Raw genomic sequence first — 15,993 nt, forward strand, 5'->3', positions numbered from 1 at the left:
GGCCTGCAGGGGGTCTCCAGCATAGGGGGAAGGGCGGCCTAAGGGTCATGCAGAGTGGGCCAGAGAGATAGGTCCTGCCAGACTGTGCTAGGTGCTCTTTAATGATGGCTAGACAGAAAGAGGCAGGGGTCTGATAGAAAACAGTTATCAGTGAGACCCTGGGATATATCCCAAGGGCCGTGGGGCAAGTCTCATGCCAGCCTGCCTGAAGCACAGCATCTTTTCAGTGGCTCCTGGGACAGTCAGTCACCATTTCTGGCCCGGGCCCGGACCCGGGCCCCCAGAAGGCCGGAGTCCTCTGCTGAGCAGGCAGCTGCCCCGCAGGCTCCACGGAGCTCCCACAGGCCCGACCCGGGCCTGGCTCTAGAAGAAGTCTGAGGCCTTGCGCCGGGCAGGGAGCTGCAGCAGGTTGTCCGTGATGGAGGCTGGGTCCTGGCTGAGGGGAGTGCGTGTCGCAGAGCCAGGAGCCGGTGTGCTCGTGGGGGTCTGAGGCCCACCAGCTGGGGTCTTGAGGTGGGTCGAGCGTGCTGGAGACGGGGTATAGCTGGCCCGCAGGGCCCGGTCTGTGTACTTGCTGGCTGTCCTGCTTACAAGGCGCTGCAGGGCTGGGGACATGGCTGGGCTCAGGCCTTTGGGGGTGAGGCTGGGTGGCAAGGGAGAGGGAGAGAGGCATCATTAGGCCCCACCAGGCACTGCCAGCAGCAGGGTTTCCCATGGCCCCACAAACACTTGTGGGAGATACACAGTCATTATGAGCTGAGGACACACGATGGCCAGGCACATAGCTGTGTAGCCAAACTTAAGGTCAAGTTGTGGTGCTGCCCTTGGAGGTGGGACTGCGATAGACCGCAGCTCTCTCCAAGGAGAATGATCCACCTGTCTCCACAGGGCTGACAGGAGCTCACAGCGGGATAAGGAGCCAAAGGTGCCTCTTGGGGATGTGCTGAGGCGGCAGCTGAAGAAGGAAAAGACGGAGAGGGGCCCTGCATCCTGGCTCATACAGGCCGTGCCCGTACCAGCGGAGCTGCCACAGGACCCACCCCAGAGCCCCCAAGCCTGCCTGCACACTGTGCATCCACACGGCAGGGGCTGTGGCCAAGTGGAAATAGGGAAAGACCCCCCTCCCGCCCGCCCCATGCGGGTCAGGCACCCCTCACCTGGCCAAGTTCTCCGTCACTCTCCTCAAGGCCTCCTGCTTCTTGGCCCGGTTCTTGGCGGCAGCCTCATTGGCCATCTTCAGCCCCAGCCGTTCCCTGCGGCCGGGCTCCAGGATCTACAAGGCAGCAAGTGTGTGGCTGGCCTGCCATCAAGCCAGCCAGCCCCCTGCTGCTGGGGCACCTGCCTCTTTCCCATGGTGCCCTGTGATCCTCACAACTCACTGCTACCTCCCTAAAAGCCCCCTAAAGCTGCCGACCAGCTCCCTGAACTGCCCACCCGCCAAAGGCCCAGGCCTCCACCTGTCGTCACGGTTCCCTGCAAGCCAGCGGTGCAGACTTAGGAACCTCTGATGGTCTTTTAGGAAAAAAGGACGTCTTGTTTGAATCTGCTTCCCTCTAATTACTGGAGTAAACCCCTTGCTGACTTTAACCCCCACTGACCTTCTGTATTTCTTTCCAGAACTTCCCAAAATTGGTCTTGTCCTATTTTTCTATTTGAGTGCTTATTTGTTTCCTTACAGTTTCCCCCCATCAGTTCTGTTAAGCTCTGCCATATGAACGCCTTCTGTTACTTGCTTTCACCTTTATTTACGGTGAAGTTTTTTTTGCTGTACTTAAGTCTACCACTGTGTGTAGTATTATCTGCCCACCCCCCGCCCCACTTCCTTTGTGACCCTCCCTCTTTGGTTTACTCCCTCCCACCTTCACGCCAGATTAAGCATTGACTGTTTTCCTCTCATTGTTCACATGTATTGTTTTCTGCACTTAACTCTCCCATTTGGGGAACTCGTTCTGCAATACGTATCAGGCAGTTTGTGTCCGATTACAGTCTATTGCTCAGCACGATTTGAACTGTCGTCGCTCACATACCCTGAATTTGGATTTGGACGGACGTTTGTTCAGAAGCTCTTCCCTGCTGCCCGGTAGGCACCGGGACCAGGGCAGCATCTGACAGCCCCGTGCCTCTGGTGCACCTCCTCTCTCTGGTTTTTCTTGGTTATTCTCGTGTCCAAGACAAATGTCAAGAACCAACGTGCCAAAACGATCTGCACATGTTCCGTGAGGACATGCGTTCCCTCTCGAAACGAGAGCGGTGCTACACCAGGGAGGCCCTGTGGTGTGGCCCACACCCTCCGACTTTCCTTCTGCGAGCCCGCAGCACTAGCCTGCGGCTTCTGTACAAAAGCCAAGGTACTGCTGGTTGTTCTCAATTTCTGCTGCTACAGTCAGCGAGATCTCTTTTTCTGTTGCATTTCAAACTACACAATGCAAGTGTTTAGAGGGACTGGTTCAAGACAGCCTCGAACCCAGCTCCCTAAGCAGCAGACCTACGTTAATTCCAGGTTCCATGCCTGACCCTTTGGGGTTTCAGAGCAGCTGACGTAACCCCACGCCCTTTGCTCTCCGCAACAGCACTGCCCTCTGCCTCCTACCATCTCCTAGCATTCCAGGTTGGGACTGCTGGCCCAGCACCCCGAGAACAGGACCACCTGCTCCCAGCGTTCAGCAACTTCTCTTCCATCCCGTTCCAAACTATGCCAGCCACTCAATTTCCCCAACAAGCTGTGTGCAATCCAGAGTGCCTCGCCTTCTCAAAGCCTCTCTGGGGCCATCCTAGGCCACCCCATCTCCACAAACCACCTGGCACCCAGCTTCCCTGCCCTACCTGCTCCAGGCCTCACGACTCCACACTCTGACGATTCTACAAGACTGCTGCCTCCTGGTGCTCGCCCTCCTGTAACCAGAGGCCTTCCTCTGCAAGCACTCAAACCTTCAGAGAACACAAAGCACAGCCCACCGAACACTGGAGTTCTGGGGCCCTTCCCAGCCCACCACCCTGCAGGCTCACAGGGTTGTGGCTCTGGTGCCCTTGCCCCACACCTGTCCTCAGTGCCCTGGTCTTCTTCAGAAGTGCAGCGACACATAGGTGTGCAGCCTGGAGCACAGCTCAGCCCTTCTGTTGCTTCTGCTTTGACCAGTGGCAGCTAGACCATCCTCTGTGCACCAAGGCACAAGTGCTCCAAAGACTGAGTGTCTACCCAGTGTCCCATCTGGGCCCCCCATTGTGACCCACCTTGAAGGCTGGCCCTGGTGTTCTGTCCACATAGGGGGTTTCAGATCCCTCAACTCTCAAGGGAGTGTTTTCAACCTCCCCCCAGGTCATCAGCGGCGACTCGTTCACACCTGCAGATGGAGAGCTTGGTTACCTCAGGCCAGGGGATGCAGGTGGAGGCACCGGCAGGCCCTCCCTCCTGTGACAGCCAGCTCCCACCATGCATGTCCCAGCTAACCAACACGAAGGCTGGCAGTTGGCCCACTCTCCTTCCCCGGAACTCTGGAACCCCAGCTCCTCTGTCCTCTGAGGGGACAACACCAAGGCCACTTTAGGCCCAAGATGGGCCCAGGCCCTGATAGCTGCAGGGCTTAGCCTGGGAAGAGAGCTCCCAGAGAAGCTGGGCTGAGTCAGCTAGGCTCCCATCCTAGCACATGGCCACCAGGGCCTCCTGGAGGTTGCTATGGCACCCCACCCCAAAGGAGGGGACACTTGAAGGTTTTCAGAGCACCCAAATCTGCCAGGCCCCTGGGCAAACCTGTAGTGCCTCCGTGTACCCTGGCCTGTATCAAAGGAACCAGCAGCCCAGAACACAGAGGCCAGTGCTCGGGGTGGAGGGTGGGAAAGGACACCACGTGCACTGCTGTACCATGAGATTGTCCCCCAAGACTCATAAACCTCCTGTGTGAAGACACGCAGGGCTGGGGCCCGGAGCTTCTTCCCTATGCCCCTATGCCCAGCCTCCCCCTGCCTGGACTCCCCCTGTGCCCCTCAGCATGCTCACCACAGCCTATCTGTCCAGCAGAGCTCCAACATCCCTGGTTTCCAGCAAAACCAGTCTGTCCTGCCAAGCTTAGGGCAAGGCAGGAAGACCGCTAAGCTCAACGGACTGGGTCCCATGTATCTCAGGTCAATTCACCTGAGTGTTCAGCCCACCCACAGCTCCGTGCAGCCCTGTCATTGCACAGGTGGGTCACAGGGTCTCTGAGTTACATGAAGCATGTGGCAGACTTGGAGAAGAGTCAACATGGCCCAGAGCCACCTGAGCAGCCCACCTCCCCACAGGCAGTCCTATCAGGACTATCAGGGGGCCAGTCTGCCAGCGGGTTCACTTCTTACCAGGGGCAGGAGAGGGGGTTGCAACAAATCCGAATCCGCCCACTCGTGGGGAATCCTGGGGGATCAGCTCCTTGCCATCAGGACCTACCTTGCCCTGTTTGTGCTGGAACAAACAAGAGAGACTAGTGTCAGGGAGGCCCAAGCCTGCTCTTCCCAGCTAGCTGAGGGACAGCACAGGAACATGCTGGCAATGCTTCCCCTCCTTGGGGCAGTCCCAGAGCTCAGGGGCTGGCACAGCCCCCGCCTTGGAGAAAGAAAGGAAGAACCCCGGCCCCTGCAAAGACTTTGAGGACCTGTCAGAGTAGGCATCAGAGCAAGGGAAGTTCCCCCTCCTTCCATACAGGGCAGGGCCAGGGTCCTTGGCCTCAGTACATACACACACAAGCTGCTTTCAGCAGCTCCTGACTCAGGCCTTCACAGGAAGCCACACTAATTACTGGCATACATGCTCTGACCTTTCCCACAGGGCATCTGCTGAAGCTTCCAGAATAGTCTCCCTACCTCCTGACTTTCCCACTTCAACCCCATGACCACTGGAGTCACCAGTGCACCATGACTCCCCGGCTCAGACATCTCTGCTTCTACCCCACCGAGTCTCACCCTACCCCAGCCTGCCCACACCATCTACCCTTGCCCTACCCGCGCCCAGCTGTGGGTCTGGCCGGCCTGGGCTGGCTCCCAGCAGCCTCTCTTTTCTCATGTCCTGTCCCCCAGGAAGCTGGCACTGAACTGACCTACAGAATGTCTCTGGCCAAGACAGTGCCCCAGCGAAAGCCCATATAGGACAGGAAAAGACTCAGGACCCTGCCGCACAGGAGCCCCAAATAGTCACATGCGGCTAGGCTCCGCCCAAACCCAAGAACAGTACCAATTTAAGGCTGCCCACAGCCAGCCCCGGCCACTCACCTGGGCATTGAGGGCAGCAGCCTGCTGCAGCTGGGACCTGCTCAGGGCCTGGCTGAAGGGATCCTTGAGGAAGCGAGTGTTCTTATGCACCACCTGCCTTGGCTTCTTAAACAACTGTTCTTCATCAGGCACACCTGGCAGATGGAGGAGAGGTGGTAGGGTGTCAGAAGGTGGGGGGTGTGCCATCACTGCCCCACACTCAAGGCTTGAGGGAGAGGCCCCAGTCAACAGAAGCATGAAGCCAAGCAAAGTGTGGGGCAGCCCCACTCCCTCACTGACAACACATGGAACCTTCTGCCCAGAGGCAGAGCAGGACCCCTCTGAGGCCCAGGGAGCACAGACACACACACACCCTGAAGGCCGGATACAAACACACAGCCCCACTCCATGCCGCCTGCCAGCCCCGCCTGCTCACCCTCAGGGTAGTACATGAGGGAGTTTTTCGCCTTGTACTTCCAGGTCTCCACACCGGCCTGGCTGCTCTCGATGGCTTGGTGCTCTGCCGACGGAAGTGCAAGGTTATCTTTCTGCCTCTGCATCACAGGGGGAAAGTGAGGGTCAGAGAGGCCCCCAGGCACTGTGCCCTGGGCCCCAGGACTCCCTCCACCCTGACAGAGGATGCCCATACCCCTGCACCCAAGGACACCTTCTCAAACTCCTCCTCGGCCTGGTAGAGCCACGTGTGCCGTGCCCGGCTCTTCTCCTTGGCCGCCTCCATGATCTCCTGGAAGGAGGCATTGTCCTCACTTGTGTACCGGCTCAGGAAGACATCCAGGCTGGGCAGAGGCTCCTTCTCCTCCTCCTCTCCGGCCTCTCCTGTTCGGGGGCAGAGGGGGGGGTGACACAGAACCACAAGCAGCAATGAACACTTTGTAGTCACTCAGTCCCAGGAACCGTGCTACCCCGTAAGCAGGGTTGAAACCCTCACCGTAGTTGTGCATCTGTGGGTGAGGGCTCGTGCTACCCAACAACTCCCCACCTGGGGGCAGAATCGCCCCCCACCAACTGCCCAGGGAGCACTCAGGGGCTCTCCTTGCCTGCTAGATGTCAAATGAAATATATGTCTCACTCAGGCAGGAAGAGGGACATCTAGGGGTCAGAGACAGGTGGCCATGGTAATCCTTGCCCTGCCACAAGTGGGCCAGTCCCATAGGACCTGCCTCCAATGCCCCAAGCTCTCCCACCATCCCTGGGCTTTCGTTCCCCACCTGCTCCTCCCCTCCTGGCACCTGTGCTATGGGTGGACAGCTGTGCCCTAAGCCTCCCAACCTGCTAGCAGGCCCGGAGGGCAGGGACCCCAGAGGATCCAGCGCTTCAGATGGAGCCACACAGGCACTGGGCCACAACCCCACCTGTCGCACCCAGCATCACAGAAAGGGGGACCCCCACTGAGGTGGTGCCACCGCACTGTGCATGGTGGGACACACTCCGGCTGGGCCATCACGGGGAGAGCCTTGTCTTCCGTTCCACTGGCAGCCTTGACCTCCTACTACCTGCTGGACTGCACAAAGCACAGTGGCTAAAAGCTCAAGACCCAGAGTCAGAAAGATAAGGGCTCAAACCCCATTCTGATAGTACCTCCACTGAGGTTACTGAGTTGATTCCTAGACTTACCAACAGGCACATTTTAAAAAAACGAAATAAAAAGAATCTAAGGGGTGGCTGGGTGGCTCAGTCAGTTAAACATCTGACTCTCGATTTCGGCTCAGGTTGTGGTCTCAAGGTCATGAGATCGAGCCCCACATTGGGCTCTCCGCTCCACACAGAGTCGGCTTGAGATTCTCTCGCTCCCTCCTCCCCACTCACACCTGCGCTTGCTCGTTCAAATAAATAAGAGTAAAAATGTGATAAATAAATAACAAGAATCTGTAAGTTGCCTGTGATTCACCTGCCACATCGCAGTGGAGCTGCGATCAAGCTCCACTGGGTCAAGCTTCAAGGACACAACATGACGGACTACAGTATTGCCACAACAAGCTGGATTCTGAAGCAGAAAATATCTCATCTGCGTGAGCGCATACATCTGCGTGAGCATGCAATAGACTAGAACCCAGTAGAGAACAGCAAGCATTTTGTCTGTCTGGGCACTGATGTTCTACTGACGAGTTCGACCACTGATCATGAGAAAGTCCCATAGCATGCAGCACACTTAATGTCCAACAGGGCTCCAAATGCTCTTCCCTAGGAAAAGTCCTTCATAAAGCTGGCTCGTGTCACGACACCCCAATATACACGTGGAAGACAACTTGTTTGTGCTATTCCCACAACATGTCACGTGCTGTCCTAGCTGCTGAATATATACACAGAGGCAAAACAAAGAAGCTCTCATGGTGAGGAGGCCATGTCCTACAGGGAGAAAACAAAGCCAGGCAGGAAGGCATGCTGGTGGGGGAGGGAGGGGTCATGAAAGGGTTTCCTGAATGGTAACATCTGAGCAAAGGCCTGAGGGGAGAGAAGGTGTGAGGCATGCAGCTATCCAGGGAAAGTGACTAACTCGGAAGAAACAAGTGCAGAGTGCAGAGGCCCGGAGGCCCTAAGATGACAGCGGGAGAGGGGCCCTCCAAGGCATATGAAGCCTACTGGGCAGGGGCTGGCACACAGTGAGCAGGCCGGTGAGAGAGGTGGCGAGATTTCCATTTCACGAGAAGGGCTGGAGGCCTGGAGAACTGCCCCACGCCTGCCTCTCAGACCAGTGCTCTTTGACCCCATGGGCTGCCATTCAGGCCAACAAAGCTCTCTGGGACAAGATGTGATCTGCCTCTGGGTGAGACCCTCAGGGCCACAAAGGATGAGACTCGCAGGTAAACCCAACCACTCACTCACTCACCATCACCCTCCTCCAGGCCTCGGCCCCGGCCCCGGGCCTTGCTGCCCACCACTCCAGTGCCTGTGTGCACATCAGGGGTTTCAAATGTGGCTGGAGTCACATCTAGAAGGAGGAAGGGGGTGGGGATTAGAGCCAGCCTAAGGCATCAGTTCAGCAGGAGTTTCCCTCTCAGCCAACCACTGTCACCCTTACAGGGCGGTGGGGGCTCTCGGGACATCTTGCCCAGGGCAGAGCCAAACTTGATGGCGATCTGACGCATCCGTTCCAGGTCTCCATTCTCCTCAGCCTCCAGGTACTCCTTCTGAGCCTGCAGCTTCTCCACATCAGGAAAGAAGTCCCTCTGGATGACTGTCTGGAGCCCCTGTCAGATGTCAATAAATGTCAGAGTTCACATCTGTCTCTCTTCTGCCTTTCAGTCTACCAATGTACATGCTACGGTCCTTGCCAGACCCCCAACCTCTGTCCAACCCAGGGATCCCCTGAGCTTAGCTGCACTTTCTAATGAGGATGAGCAACCCCTGTGGTCTTGCTGCAACATCTAACTAAACGTTCATCTGGTTTCCATGAAACTTTTCTCTCTCCCACAATTGGGCACACTCATCTCCTCTGCTGGCTTCATCTCCATACCAGCTGGACCAAGGTGGGTGTTGTCCCTTCATTCCATCCAAGGCCTCCTACTTCCAATGCAAACCCTTTACCTGGATGATTTCAGCCTGTCACCCTCACCAGCAGCGCTGGGTGAGATTCCCAAATCTACCTCCAGCCAGACCTTTCTCCTAAGCTGCACATCTGTGCACCCAGCTATCCACTAATGCCATCTGCCTCTCTATCCCAGAGGCCTGCCAAACGTAACAAGTCCAAAACCAAACTGATTTCCTCCAGTCTCCCTCCCAGCTCCTCTTCCTGCATGTCTGCTACTGTTACTTCAAGGATCCTCCGACACCCACTAATTCAATAGTGCTGACGCAACAACAGACGGTTTCCAATTCCTCCAGCCTCTGCATTTGCTGTTACAACTCTCCAGAAAATCTTCTTTGCCACCATCCTCCCACATTCCCCTTCACGCTTTAATAAAATACCTTGTTTCCCTGAAACCCCCTCCCCGACGAACAAAGCCGTCCTCTTCTTCCCCTAACAACACTGATGCTGCCTCCCCCATCAAGGACACCTCTCTCTGCACTGTATTTGTTTGTCTCTCCGACTGTCCACACCCCAAAAGCACGGACTCGGGTTGCTCCACCTCCGCCAGAGTACGAGTACCACGACCCGAGAGGAAGGACCCAAGAAGAGCGCGAGGCGGGGGAGAGACCCAGAATTCGCTACCGTCGCATCTAGATCTTACCTCGATGTACTCCTCTTCGTCCAGGACCCGCTGCTTGCTCGTCGCAGCCCGGGCCTCTCCTGCCGCGCGCTTCCTACCGGGCCTGGACGCGGCTGGGAGCAAGAGAGCCCGGGTTGATGCGCCGGGCGTCTCCATCGCTATCCCAGGATCGCTCGGGCGGCGCAGATACGTAATAGCGCCGGGGACAGTAGGGGCGGGATTGTGCCAAATGCGCAGGCGCTCGCAATAGTCCACCAATGGGAGAGCCGCGCGTTTGGAGGCCAGCCCGCGCTCCGTAGTGGCGTCACTACCGTCCCTGGCCCTTATGGGAGTTGTAGTCTTCGTCCCGCCCCTCTCTGATCCTGCGAATCTGGACTACAGGCACCAGGGGGCGCTGTGGTGGGAGAGACTAAGGGGCGTGTCGTTCACGTTCAGCGTGAAAAATTTTAGCACTGCGAAATTGAAAGGCCTTGGGATTCCAGTTTCTCGCGAATCATTGCGTGTGCTTCATGTTATTAACAAAAACACATTTTAGCTATATACGCGGTTTCAATATTTTTATTCAAACTTTTATGCAAGAAAAGAACCCTAAGACAATTTCTTTTTGATAGTTACCTAATAAAAGAAAAAAATATGAGGTCTAATTTAGAAATGTCTGGTTAAAAATTATTCGGTCCCTTTCGACGACTGTGAGGCCGGAAAGATTCCGGCCAGGCCGAGGACATCGGATCTCCCTGTCCTCTTGCCCTTCGACCTTTCCCTGGAGCCCCTCAATAAAATGGTTAAAAAAAAAAAAAATTATTTGGTCTCTGGACGCCACAGTCCACAGTCCACAGTGGGTTTCCCAGAAGAGGGGTCTCATTGAAATGGATCAGAAAATTGCCCAACCATTTTTCGGGCATGATCACTTCTTCCCTAAAAGAGGCTGTGAATTATGTCAAACAAGTTCTGCCCCAGAACAATTTAGTACAATAGGCCAGTCATTCTTTCATTCAGTGGGGAACTCCACAATGACGGTTCTTGCCCCGTGGAGCTGACAACTCCACGTCCTGTCGAATGGGGAAGACAGGCACTAGTCAGATCATCCCACAAACAAACATAAAACTGCAGTGAACAGGTACAAAGAAAGGGCTTGTACTAGGGGGCAGTCAGGGGAAGTTTCCCCAGGGTCAGGAAGTGGTTGCAGATCCAGAGAATGGACACTGATCAGGTGGAGGGAAAGAGCAGGTGCACAGGCCTTGCAGCAGGAGGGAGAAGACCTTTGGATATACAGAGTTCACGGAGTGGTGAGGTGGGAGATGACACCAGAGGGGCAGGGGCCTCATGGGTCACGGCCAGGAGTTTCGTCTTTGGGAGCAATGAGAAGCCCTTAGAGAGGCAGGTTCACACTTGCACCCTGCCTTTTCTGGGGGAGGGAATTGCAGAGGAACCAAAGTGGCTGCAGGTGGACAAGACTGGAGGCAGCTGCAGTGGTCAAGGTGAGGGAGGGCAGCCTTTTCCTCAGGTTGCTACAGTTGAACCTGGGGAGAAGATCGCTTCTAGGATGGTTTTTGAAGGTAAATTTGATTTGTTATATGTTAACTAACTTGAATTTAAATAAAACCAAAAAATTGATTTACTCTTGGCCTGGGTACAGGTGGTTGGGGAGAGGAGGAGGGAGATTTGCCCGGTGGAAGAGTTTGCAACCAACAAGGTGATTTTGAGATGCTGTGGGCTTCCGGGAGGAGTAGTGAAGGGGACAAGTTGGACATAATATCTAGTTCAGGGAAGAGGTCTGGGCTGGAGATGTAAATGTGGCAGAGAGCTAGGCATTGGAGCCCGAAGGTGGAAATGATAAAGGGGAGAATGGAGAAGAGAGGGGCATGCCTGGGCCCCAGCCTGCAGGACAGCTTTGCCAATGGGCAGCTTATAGGGGTGAGCCTGCCAAGGAGCACCTAGAGAGAAAGGAGAGAAAGGAGGACGGTATGCCCACTGGTCCTTTGAAGGTGAGGCTCTAACTGCGGCTGCCTAAAAGGACAAAGAGCCAGCCCACGGCCAGGGTCCCAGAGCCCAGCAAGATGAGGGCATCCCGGGCTGCAGAGACGCTCTGCACGCAGACTGTGCAGTATCCCAGGGCAAAGAGCTTCGTGACCCCTAGAAATGTGCATCCTGAGGGGTGGAGGGGGGTGCCGCTCTCCTGGAGGCCCCCAGCATTGTGAGAGCAGCCCCGGCTGGAGACATGACACCTGCTCTGTGTTCTCTGAGCTAGCCAGCCTTGGAGAGTCCTGGCGGGCGGTAGACCTGCCTTCTGCACCTTTGCTGAATGGACTATGTCTCCTTTCAGATACCCCTGGGGCCCATCTCCTCCAGGACCCACAAGGAGACAGAACATGATCCCTAAGCCAGATGATGGTGTTCGATGCCTTGAGCCCACCTTACGGCCCTATTGGAGGAATCAAACCCTTTTTTTCTCACCGTCTTTCACCCTGGGGCCAGGATGATGGAGAGGAAAACAGATATCTTCCCAGGCAGTGGCAGGGGGGCGTGGTGCATTGGCCCCATCAAACTTCCTCTTGCCCTTACAAGATGGCAGAGAGGGAGGCAGACACACAGCATGGAAATCCCCACCCATGAGCAGTACCTCGAAGCCAGTGCAGACTTCCCAGGGTGCCAGGCATGATCCATGGGGTAGTCCGCTGTGGTTGGGGAACACAGAGGACTCACTAGGCTGTGCTCCCCAAGGCGAGATGGCCCTACTCTTTGGGTGAGGGGAATGGGGCCATGGCGGGCTTCGAACTCTGGACGGCTTTTGTGCTCTTTGCAGTTGCTTATTTCCCAGAACCCAGACAAGGCTCACAGAATTAAGAGGCGGGGCAGGGGCTTCTGGAGGTGACCTCACCCAGCATTTTTACCCTATAGCTCTGGACGCCAAGGCCCCCTGCTGGGCGTGCAAGCTGGCAAGTCCAGGATGCACAGAAACCTCCCATGGCTGGGGGAAAGAGGAGGGAGGCCAGCATACCCCAGGGAGGGAGAGGAAGATTCTGCCCCCTCCCACAAGGGGTGGTTCCTGTCCTGGAGTTGGTGGGGACTTGAGGAAGCAGACCTGCTCTGTGCCCTCCTCCCAGCCCCCCCGCCCCCCCCAGGGAATCTTCCCGACCCTAGTCACTGCAGAGGAGAGCACATGGAGATGCTCAGTGTTCCCTCCTTTCCCCAGGGCAGGTGACACGGCAGATGGGGAATGGGGAGACACACACTTAAGCAGCCCACTTCTGCCTTGAGCACTAGCTCCAGAAGCTGGAAGCCTTTCAGACAGATGGGAAGAGGCTGGTGTCCTCTCTCAGCTCGATCGCGGGTAGATATGTCCTCTCTCCTAGTCGGCCCCCCGAAGACGCGGCCAAGACCAGGAATGGCTACCAGGGCCATCAGGAGCTGTCCTTTGGGGCCTTCTTGGCTCCGGGGAGGAGCCTCGAGGTTGCTGACGTGCGCTTCTGGTGTCGCCACTTCGCCCGGCGGTTCTTGAACCAGACCTAAGGAGCAGGAGGGGCCGCTCAGGCCCAGCCCCAGGACCCGAGTCCCCCGCGACCCCCATAGGTGGAGCAGGCGGGAGCTTCCCAATGGGGATGTGGGCAGACAAGGGCTACGGGGCAGGTACGCGGCAGCGGCACCCACTATCTCTGAACCGCTGCGGAGTGGGGCTGTGGCTCCGGCCGCGGGACGAGAACCCCTTTTCCCATCCGGCCCAGCCGTCTCTCTTCACCCCTTCCAACCCCCAACGTGCGCCCCGCGGTGCTCCAGATGCCCCTTCTGCAGCTTCGTGCTCTCTCCGAGTTTCCCAAATTCTGGCTCATGAACGCGCGCCTCATGTATTAGGGAAAATTTAAAAAGTGTAAACCAAAGGAAAACTAGCCTTCCCTCCCGTTCCAGTGACACTTTCCCGCACGTGCCTGTTCCCGCCCGACCCCCGGAACCGGCCCTGCGCCCCACATTGGTCCCTGGGCCTCTGGGGACATTGCGCCAGGGCGATCTTCTCAAAAAAAGGAGGAAGGAAGCCAGCCCGCTCGTGCCCGTGTAGCCGTGCGGCGGACGGGCACCCACCTCCACGCGCTCCTCGCGCAGGCGGATGCGGCCGGCCAGGCGCTCACGCGTGCCCACGTCGGGGTACTGGTTCTGCACGAAGAGCGCCTCCAGCGCCTGCAGCTGCTCCTCGCTGAAGATGGTGCGGTGGCGCCGCGTGCGCCGCTGCGGCCCGGGGCCGCCCGCGCCCGGCAGCGCCCCCGAACCTCCAGTGGGCGCGGCCAAGGGCAAGGGCGCAGCGGGGCCCAGCCTCAGCGGCCACTGCAGCCGCGCGCCTGCGGGGCAAGGGCGAGGTGAGGCGCGGGGCGGGGGCTGAGCTCCGCCCCAACCGCGCCGCGCTGCGGAGGGCCACCCCCCGCCTGCGCCCGCGTCCCGCTCCCACTCACCCAGCCCGGCGGCCGGCTCCGGGGGCCCTCGGGGCGCCGCGCGGGGCCCGCAGCAGCAGCAGCAGGCGCAGGGAGCGGCCTCGGGCGCCCCGGGCTCCCCGGGCTCTGCGGGGCTCTGGCGGCCGGCGGGCGGCGGCGCGCGGGCGGTCCGTGCCTGGGGGCTCCGCTCGGGCAGGCTGGAGAGGATGTGCTCGATGGAGAAGGGGCAGGGCCGCCCGGGGCCCCTGCGGCTCGTTGCGCCCCCCGCCGCCGCCATGCCTGCCCGGGCCCGGCCTTCGCCGCGGCGGGAATATATACGTCGGGGGGGAGCGCGCTGTAATCCTCCGGCCGAGCGCGGAGTCCACGCGGGCTAATCCCGCGCGCTAATCCCCAACTGCGGCGGCGGGAAATCCTGCTCGGCATAGGAGCGCTGGGGCCCGCCGGGCGGCGGGGAGGGGGCCGGTAGGGAGCCCTCCGCCCCGCGTTGGTTTTCCTGTCCCCGAAGGGCTGGCAGGACTCGCGGGCAGGAAGATGCCACTGGGAAGGCACGGAGAGCCGCCTCACCCGGCTTTTGGGGCAGTGACCGGGGGCCATCCCAACTTTTTAGCCCCTTGGTTGCCCTGGCGCCTCCGGGCCCAGCCCCTGGGTACCTTCTCCTGCAGCCACCGCAACCAAGCCTGGCTCCTCGTCCCCGTGGGGCCCCACACAGGTGGATGGGCAAGTCTAGAGAAAGCCAACCAAACTGACAATCTCTTCGCCCCCAAACTGCTGGGCTTCGACCTCAAATGGGACTCAACTCCATTGGCACCCCAACAACTGCGCCGTTCTTTGGCCACAAACCTCCCGCCCATTTCAGAGCGGGGGATTCTCAGCCTCCTGGAGGAAAATGGCAGAAGCAGGACGCTGCCTCTGCCTATCACCAAACCTGAAACCCCATTCATTGCCTTGTGCCCCCAAGTCTCTACCTTCTCTACTGGATCTACAGGGGAGCCTCCCAGACCCCATCCAAGGCCCCACCCAAGTGCTCTGGAGCGACCCCGCCTCCTGCTTCCTGTATGTCCCAGAATCCCCTCAAAACAAAACAAAACAAAACAAAACCCACCAACAACAAAAACCACGAAACACCTCTCCTCTACCCTCACCATAGCCATGCTTCTCAGGAGCTGACTTGTGTGGGCTCTCCACTCTCTTCAGGCCAGTCGGACTCGATACACCCTTCCACACAGGCCACTCTTCCCAATATTGCTGATGATGGGTACTTTGCCAAATTCAATGAAGACTCAAGCTAGCAGCACTGAAGGGCCGGTCAGCCATTTCAGCTCAAGACCCTCTTGTCTGGACCTCTGAAAAAGATGTCATTGCCTCACAGGAAAGAGCAGACTGTCTGCCTTATATCCCAGACAGCATTTTTAAAAATATATATATTTTAATATATATATGTACATATATATATATAAGATTTTATTTATTTATTTGACAGAGAGATCACAAGTAGGCAGATAGGCACGCAGAGAGAGGGTGGAAGCAGGCTCCCCGTCAAGCAGAGAGCCCGATGCAGGGCTCGATCTCAGGACCCTGAGACCATGACCCGAGCAGAAGGCAGAGGCCTAACCCACTAGTCCACCCAGGTGCCCCCCAGTTGTCACTTTCTGGCCACGGGAACTTCCATATGTTCCCTCAGCCTCCTGTGGCTTGGTTTCCCAATCTATAACATAATAACAGCAAACTAACTCAAGAGGACACAACCAGTTACTGTGTGTGAGACGTTAGAACTGGCCTGGGCATGTGGGAGCTCCATGAATGGTAGGTATTATTGTAAGGCAGCATACTCACTCCCCCCACTTCTCCTCCCACCTCACACACCCTTGTTCAGACTCCTTTGCTGGTATCTCCACTCTGGTATCAATGAGGAGACTTTGGACTTCGGGTGACGGAAATTCCCAACTCAACCTCTGTCGCTAGAGTCCTAATAAAGGTGCCCTGAACTTAATCTGAATGCTTGCTTAGTGAAGGAACCATTACTTCTGTGGTGGCTCGGGCACTCTCAGCCTGCCTCGTGGTTGCAAGATGGCTGCCACAGCCCTGTATCTCCCATCTCTTCCCGTATGTCCCCCTGGGTGACTGTGGAAACCTCTTACAGCACAGAACCTCATAGAACCGTGTGCTCACTATTAGATCAGAGAGGCATATGG

The 15,993-nt window shown here is 57.4% G+C and overlaps 2 protein-coding genes across 2 annotated transcripts; both read right to left on the reverse strand.

Moving 5' to 3' along the window:
- Positions 1–83: 83 nt before the first annotated feature.
- Positions 84–9,552, reverse strand: ESS2 (ess-2 splicing factor homolog). The gene is made up of 10 exons (XM_046025878.1): positions 9,405–9,552; positions 8,255–8,423; positions 8,063–8,164; positions 5,882–6,051; positions 5,651–5,768; positions 5,236–5,369; positions 4,330–4,432; positions 3,232–3,341; positions 1,158–1,273; positions 84–643 (listed from the first exon to the last, which is right to left on the reverse strand). Exons 1-10 carry the CDS (start codon positions 9,537–9,539, stop codon positions 364–366), a joined length of 1,437 nt encoding a protein of 478 aa, XP_045881834.1. The 5' UTR covers positions 9,540–9,552; the 3' UTR covers positions 84–363.
- Positions 9,553–12,198: 2,646 nt separating this feature from the next.
- Positions 12,199–14,078, reverse strand: GSC2 (goosecoid homeobox 2). The gene is made up of 3 exons (XM_046024343.1): positions 13,823–14,078; positions 13,458–13,711; positions 12,199–12,889 (listed from the first exon to the last, which is right to left on the reverse strand). The coding sequence occupies exons 1-3, from the start codon at positions 14,076–14,078 to the stop codon at positions 12,785–12,787; spliced, it is 615 nt and encodes a 204-aa protein (XP_045880299.1). The 3' UTR covers positions 12,199–12,784.
- Positions 14,079–15,993: the final 1,915 nt, after the last annotated feature.

Source organism: Meles meles, chromosome 12, assembly GCF_922984935.1.
Source record: "Meles meles chromosome 12, mMelMel3.1 paternal haplotype, whole genome shotgun sequence".
Taxonomy (NCBI): Eukaryota; Metazoa; Chordata; class Mammalia; order Carnivora; family Mustelidae; genus Meles; species Meles meles.